The sequence below is a fragment of the Aotus nancymaae genome, unplaced genomic scaffold (assembly GCF_030222135.1).
Source record: "Aotus nancymaae isolate 86718 unplaced genomic scaffold, 86718_ANA_hifiasm-v0.15.2.pri h1tg000007l, whole genome shotgun sequence".
NCBI lineage: Eukaryota > Metazoa > Chordata > Mammalia > Primates > Aotidae > Aotus > Aotus nancymaae.
Genome location: NW_026988418.1, coordinates 41,565,114 through 41,589,927, shown reverse-complemented (window position 1 = coordinate 41,589,927; position 24,814 = coordinate 41,565,114). Strand labels below are relative to the sequence as shown.

The 24,814-nt window shown below is 34.5% G+C and overlaps 1 protein-coding gene across 3 annotated transcripts; it reads right to left on the bottom strand.

The window, feature by feature from the left end:
* Positions 1-1,986: 1,986 nt before the first annotated feature.
* Positions 1,987-24,357, bottom strand: IFI44L (interferon induced protein 44 like). 3 transcript variants are annotated; one of them, XM_021667689.2, is made up of 10 exons: positions 24,218-24,355; positions 18,991-19,061; positions 15,919-16,409; positions 15,285-15,333; positions 14,389-14,584; positions 9,186-9,338; positions 7,475-7,646; positions 3,586-3,686; positions 3,108-3,282; positions 1,987-2,942 (listed from the first exon to the last, which is right to left on the bottom strand). In XM_021667689.2, the coding sequence occupies exons 3-10, from the start codon at positions 16,397-16,399 to the stop codon at positions 2,908-2,910; spliced, it is 1,362 nt and encodes a 453-aa protein (XP_021523364.1). In that variant the 5' UTR covers positions 16,400-16,409; positions 18,991-19,061; positions 24,218-24,355; the 3' UTR covers positions 1,987-2,907. The 3 variants fall into 3 exon arrangements, with proteins under 3 accessions (XP_021523364.1, XP_064228609.1, XP_021523363.1); XM_064372539.1 differs by lacking the exon at positions 9,186-9,338 and having other exon boundaries at positions 24,218-24,357; XM_021667688.2 differs by lacking the exon at positions 18,991-19,061.
* Positions 24,358-24,814: the final 457 nt, after the last annotated feature.

Below are 24,814 nucleotides of genomic sequence, written 5' to 3'. Positions count from 1 at the left end.
CAACCTAACCTACTCATTCATGCCATAAAGGCTCTAGCACTGACATTTTAACTGTCTCCACAACATCACTCTCACTTTAGGATGATATTCTATCTTCTACCACACTTAATGGTTCATCTGCTATACTCCTTAGCACTAATTTTCTAAGAAGAATTTAGTGTCTTTGACTGAGCTGTATATCTTGCTTCACTGCAAATTATGTAAAGTTTCAAAAATCCTGGATGACCTCTAAAATGTAACAAAATGATAATTCCCACTACCCCTCAGGGTGGTAGAGAAAGATAAGGGAAATCCACAAGATGAAAGATGTCCTCCCAGGCAAAAGATGTTTCCTACTTTTTGAGGCCTCCTCACAAAGATTTCCTAACCTAAATTTCAAATATATATTTAACTCCATTTGATGTTTAAGTGTTTCCAGAGCCAGAGGATAAGAAGTTGTGATATCATTTTGCTAATACCGTCCATTCTAGCACAAAAAGGAGAACTTAGAGTCAACATTTAAGCTCCTAAAAGATATTGGGTCAAATGAAATGTTCCTCATTGTTTCTTGATCTCTCTTTTACTCCTCTTCCTTGCAGGGTCTTCATCTCCTTCATAGGGGCACTCTTTTTTACCCCTTTAAACAAAATAAAGAAGTCTTACATTCTACCCAGATTTTTTTTCTGGCTCCACCACAGGGATGGGTGAATTATGGCCCTAAAGTTGGTGAGAATGATGGTAAGCCTTCGATCACCTTCAGTCTTCCAACCAACAATGGTCACGACTTGTTTTTCCCTGGATTATATGGTGAAAATCATGCCCTACTTTTTGGACCTGTTGCTTCCACATCTGCATGGTAACTATGAAACCATCCTAATGAACAGCACATATTAACCACTAAATAAAATGTAGCTTTGAATAAAAACACAGTTAAGTATTAACCAGCTTGCCCTTAAGCCAATTCCTTATAGCTACTTACAGCTTGACTTTTAGCTCCTTTCCTTATAATTTCTTACTGCCTAAAAATCACATAGACATTGTCACAAGGCACTAACTTCCCTTAGTTGTTTCTATAAGATAATATATTTAACATTAAGAAACTTCAAGTTTCTATCTAAAATGTTTTCCAGAACCTGGAATCCCATGGATCTGCTGACACCAGTCAGTCTGAAGACCCCCTCCAAGGAACGGACTCAGAAAAAAAAAAATGCAGTTTTCATCTCCTACACTCCAACCAATCATCAACTCCAGACCTTCAATCCCTTGCCTCCTTTCTCTCAAAAACCCCAGCCCTAGACCCAGCAGGGAGGTGGATCTGAGGTTCCCTCAATCTTCCTCATTTTGCTGCCATCCAATTATTAAACTCTTTCTCTATTGCAACACCTACTGTTTTGATGTATTGGTATGTTACTGTGCAACAGGCACACAACCCTGGTGAGCCTATAATAACTTTTTAGAGTTGCCTCTCTAATTTTGTTCCCAACATCTACTTCTAGGTCTACTCCTCAATTTCCATGGTTCTTCTATTCCTAGGTCTTTTTTAAAGCCTCAGTTTCTTCCACTGAGTCATGTCTCCTGAACATTCACTTGAGCACAACTTCACTTGCAGCTTTGCTTTAGGAAATATTCCAAAAAAGGACCTAAGAAACTCTTGCTCTTTTAATACCCATGACTACACAAAATACAAGGATAATTCTGATTAAAACTAAATTAGACTGTCAGAATGTTGATAACTGTTGAACCAAAGAATATTCTTTTGAAAAAGACTGAGAAATTTGGAGAAGAGAAATATTAAGAAGTCTTTAAGGAAAAGAAAAAACCCTGAAAACTATCTTTTGGGAATTTTGTTTTTCTTTCTTGACAGTCCTAGCTTTTGCAGCTACTGAGAGGACTTCAGAATTATTTGGAGCATAAGTATAAAAACCCTCTTATTGATTTGCACCAGTAATCTAATTTGATAGACACATGTCTCGTGTGGTTTGGAATTTAATTAATGAAAATCAGGCATGGGGTTTTTAGAAGAGGAACATTTATTTTTTTTCATAGAAATAAAATGTAAATTGTTTTAAAATGTTGGTTCATTTTAATTAATTCAATTACTTGAGTCATTCATATTTTCATTCAGATATGTGTGAAACACTCTTCTTTATGTTTATTTCCTCTCCCGAGCTTTTCATTCTCTTTTAGTCTTCCTTTCTGTTTTGTTGTTGTTATTTATTGTTGTGTTTTGTTTTGTTTTGTTTTTGAGTCAGGATTTCACTCTTTCTCCCAGGCTAGAGTGCAGTGGCACAATCTCAGCTCACTGTAGCCTCCACCTCCTAGGCTCAATCAATTCTCCCACCTCAGCTTCCTGAGTAACCCACCATTAACTGGGTATGGTGGCACACTACAGGCATGTGGAGAAAAATCTAAAGTGAATGTGATGTCGGAGAGGGTGGCGGGGGCAGTAATGGCAAGCATGTTTGCTCATTACCAGGCACTGTGATAAGTTCTGTGAATACACAGATAAGTAAAATCCATGCTGTTTCTCACAGAACTCACAATCTATTTAAGAAAGCAGATGTCTATGCAAAAATTTTATAACTATTATTCAATGTGATTAGTACTACATAGAGCTATATAGAGTGTTAGAGAAGAATAAATAAGAGAATATCTCATTTTTCATGGAATGGTTTAAAAATATATCACAGAAACTGAATTGTAAATAGTACAGAAATATGGATGGGTGGCTTGTGGTAGGACCTATCTTAGCCCACCGCTTCTCGGGTTTGGCCTTTGAACTTCAGATACTACTGTTCCAAGGACAGAAGGCAAAATGAACAGAAGCAAAATCTGAAGGCAGCTGTCAATAGAGATTCACTCTCATTGAGGCACGCCAATACAGGTTGGCCCAAATGTCAGAGTCAAGGATATCCAGAGTCAAGGATATCAAACGTGGGGCTGTAACACTCTCACAATTGCACCTGCAAGTGAAACAAACAAGAGTGGAAATGAAGCACATATCTTAATGTGGTTTTCAGGACTAGGGTAGGGAGATGGATCCCAGCCATCTAATAACTGATGTATACCTTAGGATTTTTAAAAAATAACCAGTGATTTCTGAGAGGTGGAGAAAAGGGACAGATTACCAGTTTCCTCAAGAGGCAAATCTTCTAAGAAGTCATCTGCAGCCCGCAGCATCTGCCTTAGTGCAGAGAGGATCAGAATATCATTCACTGGGTTCAGTTCCAAATCTGAAGCATAATTTCCAACCATCAAAATATTGGAAATAGGAATGCCTAGCATTTTGTTGACATTTGTGACCTGTGGAAAGTATATTTAAGAAGTGTAAGTCTTGTATTTAATATTTAAACTTTGATCAGTTTTAAATATAATTTAAGAAAGAAACCAAAGAAGCTAAGGCTGAATAAGTTATCTTCAGAACATACTAATAATTCAGATCATTGCAGTTTTAAAGTGTGATATAGATTTGAATTACTCAAGCAATTGATCCCATTCTTCATTTCCCTGCAAATATGTTGTGTGAGCACATATATACACACAGACACACAAACAAGTATGATTGTGATACTATTAAAATAATATCTGATGATTAGCATTCTTTACCTGGCTTTGAGAAGTCATAGATCTACTCATGTTTAAAAAGTTGTCTTGAAGAACCTCACTGCAATTACTCACGTTAGTAAGCAAGGCTACATGTGCTATACCTATATCAAATAGAAAAATCAGTTATTTTATATCATAAATATCAATGTGTCAACAAGTTATTAAATATGTATGAAAGCAACTCTAAAGGTGATTTTGAGATTTGAAGAATACAATATCCCCAATAATTCTCAATATGGAGCCTGAAGCTTTTCTAGTGGAGAAACGATCTTTGATCTTTTTCTTCCAACATGAGAGATCATTTTTCAATGCAATTAAATTCATGCTAAACTGTAATTATCTACGATTCCATTCAAATAGTGTGTTTTATATTGGTCAAGGGAAAAAAAAAAGTGGTTGCTGGACTTTGGGGACTAAAACAGACCACAAGAATATGAACATTTATGAGAGCGAACTGTACTGATGACACAGTTCTACTAAGGACCTACTGCTTTCTCCCTCAAACCACAGGGACTGGATTAATAAATCACACTTGACTTCTAAGCAAATCCAAATTCTGCTGTGCTAACAACTACTTCTGAGGAAAATACAAGACTAATTTCAAATGTCAGTCAAGGAAGCCCCCAAGACTTCTTCACCAGAGCTTTTAGTACCTTTGTCCTACCAAAATCTTGTGTTTCTTTTTTTCATTACTAAATTATTTCCTTTACTACCTTCTCTTCATTCAAGTTTCAAAGAAATAACTAGCAAAGTTGGCCAATAAACACTCAGTTCTGGTACAGAGAAGTTCTCAATTGACATCTACCATTTTTTTCAACCGCTGTTACAATGAAATTCTTCTTTCAAAATTATTGCAATGTCCTTTTAGAGGTCCTAAGTCAGCACAGTTAGCTGCATTAAACACTGCCATCCAGCATGCCAAACACAATGTATTGCCATACATCCTTGCAAACTCATTTTGAAGCTTAGCACTTCTCTCTTACCTCAAGCCCTCCATAATTTTAGAACTGTTAAGTACTTATATATGCTTATATGTTTACACTGCGTATATCTAATGTTCACTACTCAGGCATCTGTTAGACAGTTTATTAAGTTCAGATGCAAAACTTAACTATCGCCATTTGATAAGAACAGGAGACTAAAGTTCAGTGAAGTTGTTACCTTTCTCAAGGTCAAAGTTTACTACTACTTAAAAACTAGGGTCACTTAACCGAGACAATGCTCTATACATTAAACTGTATAGCACTTTTTGGAACCTAAATGTGTGACCTTTCTATTAATATAGTAAGCAGTGAGACTTTGGAATATAAATACCCAACAATTCTTTATATTAAAATCTTTTGGAAGATCAGTGAGAGTACTTCCAGTTGTGGATCAAATGGTGTAGACTTTCCCCTCTTCTTTACGCTAAAAATGGCTAAAATCTCTGGACATTATACATAAATCAAACACAAAGATTGGAAAGTGCAGAGAATGCGATTTGACTAGAGACCTTGAGACCCAAGAAACAAAAAAGAGATCAGTTCTCTAGGTTTTCTTTTTATTTCATATGTCCCAGATAGGCTTTTAGAGACACTCACAACTGGAAAATGCCAATTAGAGCCAGCAAAAAGAAAAAAAAAGCCAGCGGAAAGAAAAAAAAAGTAAAAAATCTGTTCCATCTAGTCAAAGCATGAGAAAAAGGGCTGTGTAGCAAGACAGAAAGTTTTCAGAAAATAGCCACACTATCCCAGCCAAACACCACGGAATTCACCTTAGCCCTATCTATGGATATGTCCTTCCTTTCCCAACCTTTAACCTTAGCCAAGGTAGTATCAGAGAAGAAAAAAATGTAGGGAGCCAGGACATTTATACCTGCACTATACTAACAAGGTCCCTCCTGATGGTGTCAATGGAGGCTACTTGGGGATCCTTGACTTCAGTCCAGTCAGCAGCAATGAGGTGTTCTTCTCCCTCTTTGGCAGTGTCACAGGAGAACAAGTGAGAAGCTGGAACTGTAGGCTTCATTACCCTGAGATGCAAGGAGGCTTCTAGCCCCTTTGATGTCAGGGGATCCTATATGGGGCACCCTTTCTCTAAGGGTGTCAAACAAGGCCAAGGTAAACCTGTACTTTTCATCCTACCAGTATCAGAATATGTCTACTAAAACACATGGTGTAAGATCCAGAGTCACAGAATAAAATACAAAAAATATCAAAAACAATTAAAAATCATGTCACATCAAAACCCAGGAAATGTTCAACTTAAATGAGAAAAGCTAATCAGCAGATCCTGACCCTAATTAGATGACAAAGATGTTAGAATTATTTGACAAGGATTCTAAAGCAACCATCATGAAAATGCATAATAACCAAGTAGGAACATGCTTGAAACAAATGAAGGAAGTGGAATGTCTCAGCAAAGAAATAGAAGATATGAGAAAGAATCAAACTGAAATTTTAGAACTAAAAAATATAATAACCAAGATAGGAAAAATAATAGATATGCTCAAAAGCAGAATGGAGAGGACAAAGTAATGAACAAGTGAATTTAAAGATATAACAATAGAAATCATCCACTCTGAAAAATAAAGAGCAAATAGACACAAAAAGTAAATAGATTGTGAGACTATAAAAAAAATCTAGAAATCGTGTCGCAGAGTTCCAAAAGGAGAGATGAGAGATGGCAGGGCTGAAAATCGTCATAATAATAAGACAGCTACAGACTGAAAGAAACTATTTGCAAACCATGTGTCTGGCAATTAACTCACATTTAGGATTTACAGATCTTTGAAAATTCAACTTCTAAAAAACACAAATAATCCAATCAGAAAATAGTCAAAAGACATGAAGAGACATTTCACTGAACAAGCTGTATGGAAGGCAAATAAGCACATGAGAAGATGTTCAATGTCATTAGTCATTAACCAATGCAAGTTAAGACCCTAATGAAATATCAGTATACATCTATTAGAAGAGTTAAGAATTTTTTAACAGCAAAAATACCAGATACTAGCAAGAATGCAGAAAAATTAGATATCTCATGTATTGCTGGTGAGATTGTAAAATGGTACAGTCCCTCTGGAGTGGTGATCTCTTTCAAAGCTAAATATACAATTACTATATAACCCAGCATTACACTTTTGGAGACTTATCCCAGAAGAATAAAAACTTATATCCACACAAAACCTCAACACTAATATTTACAGGAATTGTATTTGCAGTAGCTAAAAACTGGAATATTTTTTGATATAGCATAGTTAAGCTGTGGTATAGCTATACCACGGAATACTATACAATTTTTTTAATGAACAATAAATACATACAAAATCTTTGATGGATGTCTAAGGATATTAGGTTGAGTCAAAAAAGCCAGTCTCAAAAGGTGACATACTATGTGATTCCATTTGTGTAATATTCACAAAATGGCAAAATTATGGAAATAAAGAAAATATGATTAGTTGCCAAGAGTTAAGGATGGTGGGGGAATAGTGGGTGCCATGAGGGAAATCTACGAAGTGATGTAATAGTTGGTTGTTGCGATGGGTACATAAATTTACACATGATAAAATGACATAGATCTATAAACACACATTGTTAACAATAATCATTTGCCTTGATTCGATTTTCCTGGTCTAGCCACATAGTGTGAAGATGTGATTTCCCTATCTAAAGACTCAGGAAAATCATACATGACAAAAAAAAAATATGGCTAGTCTATTCTTTAAAGACTGACAATTAGGATTTGGGGTCTTTCTTCAGTCACGCCTGTGAATAATCTCTACCTGCAACGGCCACCACTCCAGAGAAATGAAAGGTACATGGGAAATCTCTGTACTCTCTTTGCAACTTCCTGCAAATCTATAATTATTTCAGAATAAAATTTGTTTGATAAGTACAATGAGACTCACCACAGCTTAATACTTCTTTGTGAACTTTCTTGAATTTTGCCAGCATTTTAGAGGAGAGATTGTCAATAGAATTGATGTCTAAGACATAAGCCACACAGTGAATCCTGTCCTTCAGTGATGGAGAGGTGATAAAAGTAGAATGCTCAGGTGTAATTGGTTTATGGGGATTAAACTGTTATAAAAACATAAAGTAACATTCATAATTCAGAGAACCTCTGTTTAATCTTTAAAGACACAGTTAATGCTTCAAATACTGTCACCACTTACCTCCCTCCTGCCCCTCAGCTACTCTTTTCCCAAATTTGTAGCACCCCCTCTTTACTTCCTTTCCACTGTGAGCATAACACCATTATATCTCTCTTGTAAAAAAAAAAACAACAACAACACTTCATTGCTTTGGTAAAAATGATAATTATCCATTGTAAGTATTGCAGGAAAGTATAAAGACTATCTTTTAAAAGCTGACTTCAAATATTTGTATCCAGAAATAAACAGCATTAACATTTGTTAAATACAATTTAAGACTTCTCCCTAAGCATTTTGCATGCTCAAGTGAACTAATGGATAGAAAAAATAAAAGAAAAAAATATTGAAACTGCTATTTAAACTAAAAGACTGTAATCTATTTTGATTTTACAGAAGAAAAACAAACTGAAGTCAAATAAAAGAAATACCAACTTTGAAGTTAATGTCTCCTTACCACAAGGCAGTAATCTTTCGAAGATTAAGGAAGTAGATTATGAAATAATAATTTGGAAATGTGTGGTTATTAAACTATATATTTCAATGTTGGACTGAATTGACTGACTCCCTGCTATGAAAAATTAGGGTGTTAGTATGCTTCTGATTTCTCCAATGTCTTCGCTCCATTCCTCCTCTCTTTATGTCTCCTTTTCCCTGACTGGATTATGAACTCCTAGAGGATAAGACTTGTGTTATTGAACTATGTGTTTTCAGTAACTGGCTTAGAGTTTGGCACAAATATGGTTTATAGTAAATGGTTTTTGAATAAATAAATGAATACATAGGTACGGTTTCCAACTCAGCACAATTGGGAAGCGAAAGAGATTATTCTTTAGAAACTGAGGCTGATACCCAACACCTAAAGAAAGGTAACGATCATTATTAGCTTTTTTGACAACTTAGACTGCAATATCTCATTTAACCTTCTTAGCCACCCTATGAGATAGACACTATTAATACCAACATTTCACACCTAAAAAGAGATTAAGAGAGAAAAGTGTGCGTCTTATGTATGGGTACACATGTATTAGTAGCAGAGCCAAATTTTGAATCTAAGTGTTTAGTAGTGAAATCTAAGCACTTACAGTATAAAATCACATTTCAACACAAAGTGGTACTTGTTCCAATGTTTTGTCTACGTAATCCAAAAAGTGCAAGAGATTAAGTGACTACTTTATTATTAGTTTACATTAGTGTAAAGAGTGATAAAAACACAACATCCCCGTGATCTTTTCCTGGAATGTGGATGAGTAGAATCCTGCCTTTTGGCTTTATTTCTCAATGTTACAGAAAAGAACAATAGTCATTCTACTTTTTTATATGAATTCTTTTTCATTTAAAGTAAAATAGTATTGGGTGATGTCGAAACCACATTATGGCAGTTAAAATTGCCTTTTGAGGTTAAAAATTCAATTAAAAATACTGAAGAAAATGATTTGAATTTTTTTGGATATTGAAGAAATCTTACCTGATATCTGTCTGGCATACAACCTTTTAAGATGTGGGGGATGTCACCAATGCATAGTCCTACTCCCTCTGTCTCATCTAGCCCCATGGTGTCACACAACATAAATGGCAGAGATTTTCCATTTTTTCCATCTTTAACAGAATATATCCTATACTGTTAAAAAATATATTAAGTGTAAAGGTTCATTCATCACCCAGCATTCAAGGTATGACGATAAGAAGAAAAGAGACTGATTAAAATTTAAACACCATGGTCCTCAAGCAGTTTGGTCTCAAGACACCTTTAGACTCTTAAAAGTTATTGAGAATCCCAAAGATCTGTTAAGTGGGTAATATCTATGGATATTTAAAATATTGGAAATTAATACGAAAAAAATTTTAAATGTTTGTTTTTTAATTAAAAGGGAAAATTATATGTAATTTATCATGTAAAACATGTATATATACCCACACATATATATACCCACATACATGTATATGTGTGTGTATATTTGTGTATATATATATACACACACATACATGTATATGTGTGTGTGCGTGTGTGTGTGTGTGTGTGTATATATATATATAGTGGCATGTTTTGACTCCTCGGTTTTCATATTTTGTGTATCTACTATCAGTATTTGTTTTGTGGTTAACCATGATGTTTATACAAAAAACATATTTATAACCAGTTAAGTTAATAACAGCTCCACTTAGAAAAAAAACACTCTACATTTTTACTCCATTCCTCCCCACGGTTTACATCTTTGATACCACAATTTACATCTTTCCATATTGCATGTCCCTTAACAAAGTATTACAGTTATTATTATTGTAGTAGTTTTGATTTTTAACCTTCATATTGAAGATATAACTGATTTACACACCATCATTACAGTATTAGAGTATTCTGAATTTTACTGTATACTTAGTTTTACCAGTGAGTTTTATACTTCCAGATATTTTATATTACTTATTAGCATCCTTATTAAAACTCTGTTATTTGCTTTTTTATCTTCCTGTTTTAAGAATCCTCTCTTTGTCTTTGATATTTTATAGTTTGATTTTAATATGTCTTGGGTTAATATTGTTTGAATTAAATCTCATTGGGGATTTTTCTCTGACTTTTACCTGGATATTTACATCTTCCTCCAGGTTTGGGAAGTTTTTGCTACTATTTATTTATTTAAGCTTTCTATCACTCTTAATTTCTTGTCTCCTTTCACTCCTATAACTTGAATATTTGTTCTTTTGATGCTAAATCCTGTAAGCTTTCTGCATTCTTTTTCATTCCGTTTTTTTCTCCTCATCTATATTTTCAAATAACCTGCCTTTAAGTTTACAGACCCTTCTACTTGATCAATTCTGCTGCTGATGCTCTCTGTGTCGTTTCTCATTTCACCCATTGTGTTTTTTTAGCTCTGAGATTTTTGATTTTTTATAATTATTACAACTTTCTATTAAATTTCTTATTCTGATCACTCATCATTTTTCTCATGTTGTTAAATTGTTTCTCTGTATTTTCTTGAAATTTGCTGTACTTCCTTCAAATAATTATTTTAAATTCTTCAGGTGGTTCATATACCTCTATTTTGGGTCACTGGCACATTATTTTCTCTCTTTGGTGACGTCATGTTACCCTGATAATTCTTGACCCTTGTGACCATATGTCAATGTATAAACATCTCTGGAAGTAGATACTTATTCCTAAATTTGCAGATCACCTTTATCTGGAGAAGTCCTTCAACAGTCAGCCCATCCAAAGAGTCTGGGCAGGCTGCCTTGCATGGTCCCAAAGCCTGGGACCACGGTGACTTGTGCAGCACTGAGGCATGCCTAAAGCTCAGGACCACTGCAGCATCCCTGCCACTAAGAGCTCTTCACAGGCTGGGCCACTAATAACCAATCCATGGTGTGGTCCAGGGATGCTTGAAATCTAGGGCCACATGGTCTCGCTTGGGACCAGCATGGGTCTAGAGGCTCAGCCCTCAGATATCAGCCTAAAGTCTGGGGCCATGGGGTTCTACCCAGTGCTGGGTTTTACTGTAGTAGGCCTGATATTGGAGTCCAGGCAAAGTCCTGTCCTCACTTCCCTCTTTTCCCCCAAGCAGATGATAGTCCTCTCTATACTATGCTGCCTGGAGTTGAGGGGGTGATGCAGATAATGTAAAACTGTCTTTCCTACCCTCTTCAATGTATCTTTTCTGATGATTATGCTAGAACCAGGTACTGTGATCTTTCACCTGGTTTCCTGAGGTCTTGTGAAGATATTTTTGTGTGTTAATAGTTGTTCAAATTCAAATTTATGTTTCAATGGAGGAATAATTGCTAGAGTGACCTGTGTGACTATCTTGCTCTGCCCCTCCTCCTCTTAAATGTTGTCTTAATCATTAAAAATACAATTACAAACCAGTCACATATTCATCAAATAACATTTTTATTTTTTATTTAAAAATTATTTTTTTTTAAATTGTAGAAAACAGTGTCGTTGGTTTATTATTAAAATTCTCTTTAATCTCTGGATTAAAGAAAATAACTGTATATATGAGATATATGTGGCTCTGATTCAATCTGTTGATATGTTATTTTAATTGAAGTATGTGAAGAAAATATGGCCTCTCACACATATGTATAATATGAGAGGAGGTAATATTTCACTGTATAACTTTCAGGTATGAATATTCCTCAACATGATACATTAAAGCTCAACAAGTAATAACTTCTTAAAGATTCGTTGTAATGTGGAATCTGTGACATTTTTGTATGCTTCCACATTAAATCCATTGGTCTATCTTATACTTTGAATATATCTTTTACTCATGCATAATTTTTAGCCTAATTTATTGTTATTTTAAAACATTGGTTCACTGGGTTATCTGGATTAGTAGGGTCGCTTTGAATATTTTTATTAAAATAGCTGCCAAATATCCAAGTATAAATAAGTCTGTTCTGTCCAATAAACGTGATGTTATATATTTTTAAAAAGGTTCAGTTAACAACTCAGTTGCTCTAGTGCTTTTTCTAAAGACAACTGCCAGTTTTCAATATGCATTAGAAGTACTTTATGAGCACTTCCCATTTTATCACACTGAATATTAAAATGATGTATACTCCAAAGTGGAGTTTAAATAAAGCCAATAACTGTAACTATTCATAAAGGACATTCTTGAGTAAAATTGGCATTTTGTTTTTTTCCTGTAAGTACCGTAATTAGGAGAAATATGATGACTACTAGTCGTGTTCCGTGCCACGTTTGGTTCATACTAATGTGCCAACAGGTGAAACTATGTTGCATAATAAATTCAAGTGTCAATACACTAGAAAAGACAAAAAAAAACTTACAATAATTCTAACAAATTGTTTCGAACTCAGAGATACCCTTACAATGTCTCAGGAAACCCAAGGGGTCCACAAATCTCACTTTGAGAAGCACAACAGAAGCTTCTTTCCCAGATAAACACATTCCGTCTTATTGCAAGAGTATTTTTTAGAAGAATTCTGAAAATATTTAATTTGTTGGTCAGATATACTTTCAACATACACACAAAAAATGTACAGAAGATTTGGGAAGAATTACAAAGGAAAGGATTTCTCAGAGACACTTTAAGTACAATTTTTCCATCTGTGGTGCTGGCAAGGGTGTAATATCGCTCAAACCAGAAGGGAAAGACCCTCTATGACCTATTGTAATCTGTAATAAAGTCAAAAGCTCTCACTGGGCCATGAAATGCATAGGAGTAATCCCACTGAAGAGTTTTATCTAGGAGAATAAGACCTACTAGTGCCCCAACACAAAAGAAATTATACTAAGCACTAGAGCTAAAGTATATTGTAAAATTTCAGGAACACCAATATGTGTCTTCATAGTTTCCTTACCATTAATTTGCTTCCTTTATAACTTCAGTTATTCAAAGAAAAAGGTCTTTAAGCAATAATATATTCTATTTCCCTCCTAAAATTCCCCCATGTGTCTTCAGTTTAAATAACATTTGCATTTCATTGGAGTTCAGTATCTACATCTTCTCTTAAAACAAGACCTTTGAAATTTAAAACTTAAGAGGAAGAAATAGAAATTTTGCCTTGAATAGTACCTCTATTGTGGCATGTATCACAATAAATGATGCATATTTATTATCTGCATTGGTCTCTGAGATCTCTGGGCAATGGGACCAAGCATTATTTGTAACTAGGTCTTTAGTTCTGAATGAATATTTAACAAACGGAAATATTTCAATCAATGCTTAATTAATTGAAATTGTGTGGCAGTATCTTGCCATGGCTTCTGAGACTACACTGATACATTAAAGCTACTCAAGAGCATAGTATCTGGCCAATATCAAGAAACAAGATGTGATTCTTGAAAGTCCTAGAAAATTCTTTCAGTTATTGAATGTGACACAGAAGCTCAAATGAACCATTACTGTCTTATTAAGTAGTCTTATATTATGCTAAATTTTACATTGATAATGACAGCATATTCCCTAACAAGTGATAATATTAATTTGTGGTTATCATAAAAAAAGACTGATTCTAAAATTTTCTATTCTTTTCCTTTATTATTTTTTGTTTGATTGCATGATAACATTGGTAGCATAAACCAGAAGGAATTTTCTAGACAAGTGTTGCATAATAATTTGTAGTTCTTTAGGGTAACAATTAAGAAATCTATATTACTATTTATTTCCTTAAGCCTATCTTTTTGTAAATAAGATAGTTTTTGTAAGAGCATAGATTTACACTTCAATTTCTCCTTCAAAGTTGATCCACCAATGTGAACTACCATTTTTGCTTTTCATGACCATGTCTTAGAGAATGGACTTACGTAATAAAAAAATTATCTTACATAATTCTCATTATTTTATTATGAGAAAAACATTTAAACCAGGTAAAATCATGTGGTACATGTGTAAAAATGAACATCAAATATAATGGTCAAAGATTTCCACAGGGTTTTTCAATTTTTGTTTCCTACACAAACACTAAAAGTATTCTTTATATAACTGCTTCTTCCATCTATAAAATTTGAAAGTTTCTCTGTATAATATAGCTCAATGGAGGTGATTCTGATTAAAATTTTACTCCTATTTTCCATTTGATTTAGGATTTAATTGTAGATTTAGCAGTTAATTGTTCATTAGGATTGTCCTGAGAGAAAAAGGCAAAAACATAAATAATATAATAATTGTAATATATAGAATAAAATCCTCAGGGAAATAACTTACCTGTTCAGTAATGCTGGTGACATCAGATCCCACTATGGCTTGGCAAGTCACATGGCCATGAAAAACAGACTTGACTGAATTAAAAAAACTGGACTTTCCAGACCCAACTGGACCCACCAAAAGAATACGAATTTCTGAAACCAAGTCTGCATAGGGCTTGTAAGCTCTGATTTCTGCTAGAAGCCTATTTCTGTGCCTGTTAAAATGCAATGGTTAAATACAGTATAAGAACACCCAATAAAGAACACCACAAGTCACCTAGAGCTTCTTTCTCTTCTCTAAGAGGGTATTTTTTTATTACTTATTATTTTGATAATGGAATCTTCTATGATATGATTTGAAATATCTAAAGTTATACATTTTGTGCTTAAAGAAAATGCATTATTTTATATCTGACTAAAGTTAAACATTAATCAGCAACCAAACCATTTTTCAACTATCAGTCTTAGATCACATAAGTGTAATATGAATATTAGTAACATTGAAGATAAATTATTATTTCCACTAAAAATATATTAAGGAGAAATCAAAATTAAATATATGCAATGTAGCTATCTATCTATAAATTGAAAAAGAGGGTTCGTCTTTAATATTTACTGAGGATTCTCAAAAGCTGTATCTCAAGGAAAAGATTCAGAGAAATTATCTAAAATGGTTATAACTTGAAAAATTTGAATCTAACGTCTAAAGTGGAAACGAAGTCCAATTGGTCAATGTTATCAGGTGGATTTTTAAAGTTTCATAGTTGGTAGTGGTTTTGCTATTTTATGTCAATAACATCATAACTCTTGTTTATCATTTCAAGTGGCAAGATTTTTATCTTTACTACTTGTCAGCATTCTTTATACAATTGGTCTAATAAAATGATTAGTAGATAGCCCATGAATCTAACTTACTCTCCAGCTTTCATTATCTTCTTTGCATAGTGTAGGTTATCCTTAAATCCTATAAGAATAAACATAGCATAATAAGTTTTTAAAACTTCTCTGGTTAAATGTGGTCAAGTCTACTTTTAAAATAAGACATTGAGTTCATTTGCATAACCCAGGGCTGAGCTGCTTAGTTAGGAGTCAGGGTTGGCAGCATAGTGAGAGGAAGAGAAGAAAAAATTATCCTCTCTGCACATTAACTTGCTCTAGAAGCTCTCACTTAATTACGCCTAGAAGTTCTAAGGGTCATATGTTACAAGGGTCTGATCTTTGGGTCGTACGTCAAAACAAACTAGCTCTAATGATAAGATCTCTCTCTCTCTCTCTCTCTCTTCCTTTTTCATCTCCATCTCCTTTTTCATCTCTATCTCTGCACATGTATTTCTCAACTTACTTTGCTCAAAGCAGCCTATACTTTCTGGATAAAAACCTCATAATTTTCATGTTCCCCATGTTTCATTTCAGAATTTATCAAAGAAGATAAATTGGCATGAATCTGATTTTCCTCTCACTTTCCTTGCTCTTGTAGAGCAATTATTACCCTCCAAACATGAACATTAGAACCATAATGTGAGATGTAGGATTATCTAATTTCACGTACCTTCAACTCGAAAAACTTCACATTCCAAATATTTTTGGAAGCCGTAAAAGTCTAGTTTCAAGTTTTTTGCTATCATTTCAGTTAGATAAATTGTGTTATTATATAGTCGTATAAGGAAAATATCCTTTTGCAATGAACGACCAACCAATTGTTTATCACTAATTTTTGGTGCTACATTTAAGAGTAAAGTTTCTACTTCAGTGGTGCCATTTTTCTTTTGAACTGAAAACCAGAGGGAATCATTTAGCTCTGTAGAATTTTCACATAAATTAGAATAATTTCCAAGCATAAAGGCTACAATGATATTGTCATTAACATAAATCATTGTTACAGTACATCCCTGATGGCTGCATCTTTGAACCATATCTTCAATTCTATCTCCATGAGCACTAGACTTATAGAGAAGACTCAAAGAAACATTTCCAAGCAGATTTCGCAGGTGAATTTCATCAGTCCATGTCAATCTTGTTGTCACTTCCATTGTTCTATATCTAATGGAAAAACAATTATATTTTGAGAAGCTTGTATCATATAGTCGCTTATAGCTTAGATTCTACTTTCAGTCAGTTCTTTTTTTCACCAACTTAATTAAAACACATTATTTGGTTAAGGCAAAAAACATAGAATGGCACAGTAGTAGGCAGAAAAAAAAATATTATTTAAAAAGGAAAAAGTCATTAAAATTTTTAAATCAATTGACAAACTTCAGAATGTTAAAGAATAAATAAATAATCAGAATAGGAGTCAGCAAACTTTTTCATAACGAACAAGATAGTAAATAATTTTAGCCTTTGTAGGCCATATGGTCTCTTCCACAATTACTCAACTTTGCCACTGTAATACAAAATAAGTCATAGATAATATGTAAATAAGAGAGCATGACTGTGTTCCAATAAAATTTTCTTTAAAAGAGTGTATGGCTGGAACACAGGCCATCAACATCATATTACATTCATCATTTGCCAACCTATGAATTAGAAAATGGAATCCAGGAATTCCTGTAGGAAAAAACACATAAAGAAACTGAAATATGAATGATAACAACTATAGAAGTCCTACAGCAGCATACTAGACTGCTGGTCATCATGACAATTATTTCAATGATAAAAACTGGCAAAGCAGGATAAACTATGAAAATACATGTGTTACAATGCTCTAAAGAGCAAACGAGGCAGTTAAGACATAGTTATTGGCACAGATTTGGAGAAGTTAATAAAGAGAGATAAGATAGGCGTTTGGGAGCACATTTCTGATGTGCATCTGTCAAATTCAGAAAAGGCATGTGAGATGCTGAAAAGTCAAGCAAAGCTTTTACTAAACTCAGAGTTAAGGAGATAAAAATCATAGTTTGGAATGCAATAAGGAGAGAAACTTGGAAACCTTTCCCTTAGGCTACAGTTTGGGATACTAAAGGGAAAACCAAAAACCTTATGTTCTCACTTATAAGTGGGAGCTAAGCTACAAGTACACAAAGGCATGCAGACTGATATATTGGACTTTAGAGACTCAGAAAGGAGAGGATGAAGAGGGGCTAGGGATTAAAGAAACAAAAAACTACATATTAGATACAGTGTACACTACTTGGGTGATGGATGCCCTAAACCTCAGAATTCACCACTATATAATTCATCCATGTAACAAAGAAACAGTTACACTCCAAACGCTATTGAAATACAATTTTTTTTTAAATTTAAGAAAAGCACTACAGGGAAGAAGTAAGTATGGACTGGAAACAGACAGAGTTAATTTCCTACTCTAGTAATCTCAACACTTGATTGAATTAAAGTAAATGAGAATTGCTAGTGTCCACAGTTACATGGCAGAAACAAAATAAATCTTGTCTGGATGAAAAGAACATTCTTCTAGCTTCAAATTATCTTTATGATTTTTTAAAATGTTCAGTGACTCTCATTCATCATAAACACATTTATGTTTCAAGGTAAATAAAACAACATGATAGAAAACCAAGAGAAACAGCACACAATGGAAACAAACCCATACTTATACTGGAGCTACCCATAGAGATTTTTTAATTACTATACTTGATATGTTCAAACAGCTAAAAGGCAAGATAGAATGATTGACAGTAAAATGAATACAATAAAAAGTTAAAAAGAAATTCTAGATTTAAAAATATATATCTGAAATTAATAATTAAGTGAATACATTTAAATGCAAGGTAGACATAGTTAAAGAATTACAGGCTAGGCATGGTGGTTCACGCCTGTAATCCCAGCACTTTGGGAGGCTGAGGTGGGTGGATCACAAGGTCTAGAGTTTGAGACCAGCCTGGCCAATATGGTGAAACCCCGTCTCTACTGAAAATACAGAAGTTAGCAGGGCGTGGTGGTGGGGCGCCTGTAGTCCCAGCTATTTGGGAGGCTGAGGCAAGAGAATCAATTGAACCCAGGAGGCAGAGGTTGCAGTGAGCTGAGATTGTGTCACTACACTCCAGCCTGGGTGACAGAGAGAGACTGAGTCTCAAAAAAAAAAAAGAATTAGATGAAAATTTATCAACTGAAGTACTGAGAAAAAAAGAGAATAAAAAGAGGAGAGGCCGAAAGGGATTAAAGGATACAGCAAAATTGGTTAAGATATATGAAACTGGAATACAAAAATCAAAGAAAAAGTATAGAAAAGATATTCTACAACCTTAAAAAGCAAGCAAATCTCAAAACATTTCAAAGTACCATAGTATTGAACAATAGTATAACCCAAAATTTTTTTAAAAAGAAAATAACTAGTAGGTTCCTTCATACATTTGAAAATAAAATATATACTTTGAAATAATACATTATTCAAATAAGAAATCATAATGAAATTTAATTAAATGATAAAATATTCTTGTTAAAACTTATGGAGTGAAGATAAAATGTTGTAAAAATCATATATGCTTAAACATATGTATAAGAAATGAAGCAATGCAGAAAATTATATAAATTTCATTTCAAAAAGTCAGAAAAAATACCAATTAAACCCAAAGAATGCAGAAAAAATTAAATAATAAAAATAAAAGCAAGAATTAATGAACAGAAGTATACAATAGAGAAGATTAACAAAACCAAAACCTACTTTTCAAAAGGAGTGACAAAATTTGTAAAATACTGCTGACACTGATAAAGGGAAAAAAGGGAAGAAAAGTCCTAAAAAGAAAACATAAGAGAAAATGTCAGTACAGATTCAATAAATGATAAAAATGATCCCAATATAAACAACTTTGTAAAAATAAATTTGAGAATAAGTGGACAAATTTGGAGAAAAATACAACTTACCAAAGCTGACATAAAAATAAATACAACATTTGACTCTCTCATAGCTAAAATTCGTAATTTTAAAATTAAAACTAAATTCATAATTAATTTAAGACTTACCCCAAGAAAACTCAAGGATTAGAGTCTAACTGTTAAATTCTAACAAAATTTAAAGAATAAATAATACAGTCTTACACATGTTCTTCCAGAGAATAACTTAGATACCAAACCCCGTTAATGGTGTTATAAGAAAGAAAAATTACAGGTCAATCTCTTTCACAAATATAGATGAAACGATCCTTAGCAAAATATTAGCAAATCAGAGGAAGAAGGATAATACTGAGTCAAAGCATGTCATGATGAAATACAATCATATGCTGTCTCCAAGAACTCACTTAGACTTAAGGACACACATAGGATGAAAATCAAGTGATAATAAGGGTACTTTTGCAAATGGTAACCGCAAGAGAGCAGGGATGTCTGTCCTCATCCCACACAAAATAGACACTAAATCAAAAGCTGTCATAAGAGGCTATGAAAGTCATCATATAATAATAAAAGGGTCAACTCACCAGAAAGATATAACAATTATAAATATATATTCATCCAACATTAGAGCACCTAAATAAATGAAGCAAACACTGAAAGAATTGAAGGGAGAAATAAACAGCAACACAACAAGAGAAGGAAATTTCAATAATCCACTTTCAATATTTTATCCGTTATAAAACATCCAAACAGAAGCTTAATAGGAAACAGAGAACTTGAACAACAGTATAGATCCAATGGACCTAATGGGCATGTACAGAGCATTCCACCCAGCAACAGCAAAATAACACGTTCTTCTCAAGTGTGTTATAGGAGCATTCTCCAGTATAGATTACATGTTAGGTCAAAAAACAAGTCTTTTTTTTTTTTTTTTTTTTTTTTTTTTTTTTGGGGGACAGAGTCTCACTCTGTCACTAGGCGCCAGGCTGGAGTGCAGTGGCGCGACCGCAGCTCACCGCAACCTCCGCCTCCCGGGTTCAAGCCATTCTCCTGCCTCAGCCTCCCGAGTAGCTGGAACTACAGGCACGCACCACCACACTCGGCTAATTTTTTTGTATTTTTAGTAGAGACGGGTTTCACCATGTTGGCCAGGATGGTCTCGATCTCTTGACCTCCTGATCCGCCCGCCTCGGCCTCCCAAAGTGCTAGGATTACAGGCATGAGCCACCGCACCCGGCCAAAAAACAAGTCTTAACAAATCTAAGAAGATTGAAACCATACCAAGTGTCTTTCCTCTCAACCTTCTAATGAAACTAGAAATCAGTAGCAGAAAATCTAGAAAATTAACAACGAAGTGAGAATTAAACAACACCCTCTGGAATAAGCAGTGGATCAAAAAGAAATAAAAAGGCAAATTAAAAAATATCTTGAGGCCAGGTGTGGTGGTTCACACCTGTAAACCCAGCACTTTGGCAGGCTGAGGCAGGTGGATCACTTGAGGTCATGAGTCGGAGAGCAGCTGGCCAATATGGAGAAATCCTGTCTCTACTAAAAATAGAAAAATTAGCCGGATGTGGTGATGTGCACCTGTAGTCCAAGCTACTCGGAAGGCTGAGGTAGGAGAATCACTTGAACCTGGGAGGCAGAGATTGCACCACTGCACTCCAGCCTGGGTGACAGAGAGAGACTCCATCTCAAAAAATAAAAAAATAAAAATAAGAAGAAGAGGAAATCTTGAGACAAATGAAGATACAAACACATTTTAGATTAGTATTTGAATCATCATCCAAACCACTGAGGGCCCAAATAGAACAAAAAGGCAGAAGAAGAAAAAATTCTCTCTTCTTGAGCTGGAGTATCCATCTTCTCCTGCTCTCAGATATCTGAGCTCCTGGTTTCCAGACATTTGGATTCTGGGACTTACACCAACAGCTCTCCCAGTTCCCAGGACTTTGGATTCAGACTGGGACTTCCACCACTGGCTCTACCAGTTCTCAAGCCTTTGGATCACACCATCAGCTTTCCTGGCTTTACAACTGGCAGATGGCAGACAGTGAGACTTCTCGGCCTCCAAAATCATGCGAGCCAACTCCCATAACAAATTTCCTTCGTTTTTTTGTTTTGTTTTGTTTGTTTTATGTTGCTTCAGTTTCTCTGAAGAACTCTAATACAAATTGGTCATCTCAATTGATACAGAAAAGGCATTTGACAAAATTCAATACCTTTTCATGATAAAAACACTTAAAAAAACAGTAGTAGAAGGAAATGACTTCAACATAGTAAATCCATGTAAAAAAAGTCCCTAGTTAACATCACGTTCAGCAGTGAAAAACTGATAATTTTCCTCAAAGATCAGGTACAAGACAAGATTGACCACTTTTACCACTTCTATTCAACATAATACTGAATGTCCTAACCAGAGCAAATAGGTCAAAATAAAAAAGAAAGTGAAAATGTAAAACCACCAGAATTACAAGGGAAGTAAAATCATCTCTGCTCACAGATATTATCTTACATGCAGAAAACCCTAAAGTATCTACAGATAAAGTATTAGTATTGACTTATTTAGTATGCTATTTATCTATTGCTGCATAGCAATTTTCTGTAAATTTAGAGGCTTAAAACAACACACCTTTATAGTCTCACAGTTTCTCTGAGTCAGAAATACAGTCATTACTTAGGCTGGTTCTCTGCTTCAGAATTTTTCATGAGGCAGTTATCAAAGTGTTAGCCATGACTGCAGACTCTTCTGAATATTTAATGGGAGAAGAACTTGCTTCCAAGATCCTATGGTTGTTAGCAGAATTCAGTTCCTTGTGGTTGTCATTATGAGAACCCCATTTCTTGCTGCTGATGATGAGAGGCTATCCTCAGTTCTCAGCTGGTTATTGGTCTAAAGCCACTCTTAGTTCCTTGCCAAATGGGCCTCCCCAACATGACCACTTACTTCATTGAAACCAGCAAGTGAGAGAATCTCCTAGCATAGCAGACACTATAATCTTAACATATCACATTTGCCAAATTCTATCTGTTACAGTTAAGTCACAGGTTCCATCCACAGACAAGGCGGGGTTACACACGGACACGAATACCAGAAGGCAGGGACAATTATGAGCTGGTTTACAGTCTGTATACCACATTGTAAAAGATTGCTGAATATGGTCAATATGTTAAAATTCCTTCTAGTGTCTCTCAGGTTTATCACAGCAACATTTTCTATTGTGAATTTCTATTAACAATAGAAAATATATGGAATCAACCTAACTGTCCACAAATGGATGAATGGATAAAGAAAATGTGGTATATTACACAATGGAATAGTATTTAGCCATAAAGACAGTAAAATCATGTTATTTACAGCAACATGGATAGAACTGGAGAATATTACGTGAAATAACCTTGGCACAGGAAATATCACACCTTCACACACATATGTGGAAGCTAAAAAGTTGATCTTATAAAGGTGAAGAGTATAATGATAGATACTGGAGGCTAGGAAGAGTGGGTGGGTGTCTAGGAAGGAGGGATGAAGAGATGTAGGTTAATGAGCACAAATATACAGTTAAATAAAAGGTATAAGTTCTGTTAGTCAACAAAGTAGAGTGGTTACAGTAAAAAACAATGTATTGTATATTTCAGAGAAGCTAGAAGACTTAAATTGTTCCCAAAATATGGAATAAATCCTCAAAGTGATGGAAACCACAAATACCCTGACTTAATCATTACACATTCTAAGTGCATCACCATATATCACATGTACCCCATAAATATGTAATGTATTACATGTCAATAAAAATAAAATAAATACAAATATAAATTTTTAAAAAATTATTGTGCAAAACCATCTTTGCTGGTATATAAAAACAGAAGTAATTTTTAAAAAGTAATACTAGAGATATTTAGATACATGCATACATACGTATATATATACACACACACACACATACAGAAAACCGTAAAAACAACCATGACAACAATTTATACCGAAGTCTAGCTAATGTCTTCCTCTGGAAATAAAAAGAAAAGTGAAGAATATAGGAGAGGCTGGGTGCGGTGGCTCACACCTGTAATCCCAACACTTTGGGAAACCGAGGCTGGCAGATCACTTGAGGTCAGGAGTTCGAGACCAGTCTGGCCAACATGGTGAAACCCCATGTCCATTAAAAATAAAAAAATTAGCCGGGCATGGTGGCACATGCCTATAATCCCAGCTATTTGGGAGGCTGAAGCATGAGAATCCCTTGAACCCGGGAAGTGGAGCTTGCAGTGATCCAACATAGAAACACTGCTCTCCAGCCTGGGCAATAGAGTGAGACTCTGTCTCAAACAAACAAACAAGAAAAAACCCAGGAATATAAGAGAGATTCATAGAGTTCTTCAACTTTATTTGTAATGCTTTTGTTTTCAAGAAAAAGAAATCTATTCCAATTTACAAAGCAAATCATTTTTAAAATCTGAACTGTATCAGATTACAATGGTTCATTTACACTCACTAGTTATCTGTGTGTAAAATTTTCACTAAAATTAAAGGAAAATGAAAGAGAAAAGTATGATCATTAGCAGCAATTCCACTCTGAAACTCCTTTCAGAAAAAAAAAGAAAGCAAGCTTTTTTCTTCACACACGGCTGAGAAACACTGGGTGGCAAAAAGTCTTTTACTTGTGATGTTCTCACTTATATGTGGAAGCTTTTAAAAAAGAGTTGATTTCATGGAGGTAGAGAGTAGACTGGTGGTTGCCAGAAGTTGGGAAAGTGAGAGGAAGGGGTGATGAAAAGAGGATATTTAATGGGTATAAAAATACAGTTAGAAAGAAGGAATAAGCTCTTGTGTTCATAGCACAATAGGATAACTATAGTTAACAATAATTTATTGTCTATTTTGAAATAGCTAGAAGAGAAGATCTGGAATGTTCCCAACACAAAGAAATGATAAATGGTTGAGGCAATGGATTTCTCAATGATCCTGATTTGATCGTTGTACATTGTATGCTTGTATCAAAATATCACACATACCCCATAAATATGTACAAATATTATGTTTCAATTAAAAAGTCGCTTACCTGTTTCTAAGAGTTGGATCAGGCTTAAATTGAGGATTAACTGTTCTGTCTGATTTATCGAGCAGCCACAGTTTGGAGACAGAAGGTTGTTAAGAGACCTGTTTCTTCACTCTAGAAAAGAAAGAAAACTGAAACTCAGAGCAGCAAACGCTCAGCTGGCAGCATGCCAACTGCCGCTAAGTTTCTTTTTCCTCAGTAGGAAGAGAGGGAAAGAAGAAAAGAAACCTGCTGAGCACATAAAAGCAATCATTGGTCCCCTTGTAGCCCATATGTAGGCATGCATGAAATGATAACTACCAAGAAGAAACTGCAGTAAAGTTAATAGGTGACATTTCTTGTGCATTTTTCTACTTCCCTCATTTTTCCTACATTTTTTAATTGGAATTTAGAGTTGTATGTGGCACAGTGTAACTGCATACCTTTTCCTAATTTCTCCTCAGAACAACTACATACAGTAAATACTATTACTATCCCTATTTCTTTCTTTCTTTCTTTCTTTCTTTTTCTTTTTCTTTCTTTTCTTTATTTTTTTTTTTGAGACTGAGTCTTGCTCTTGTTGCGGAGCCTGGAGTGCAATGGTGCAATCTCAGCTCACTG

Coding starts and splice junctions, on each gene's coding strand:
- IFI44L (XM_021667689.2), bottom strand. CDS start 16,399: ATGGAAGTGACAACAAGATTGACATGGACTGATGAAATTCACCTGCGA. Junction 15,334..15,918: donor TGAAGTTTTTCGAGTTGAAG/GTACGTGAAATT, acceptor TTATTCTTATAG/GATTTAAGGATAACCTACAC. Junction 3,283..3,585: donor CTATGACTTCTCAAAGCCAG/GTAAAGAATGCT, acceptor TACTTTCCACAG/GTCACAAATGTCAACAAAAT.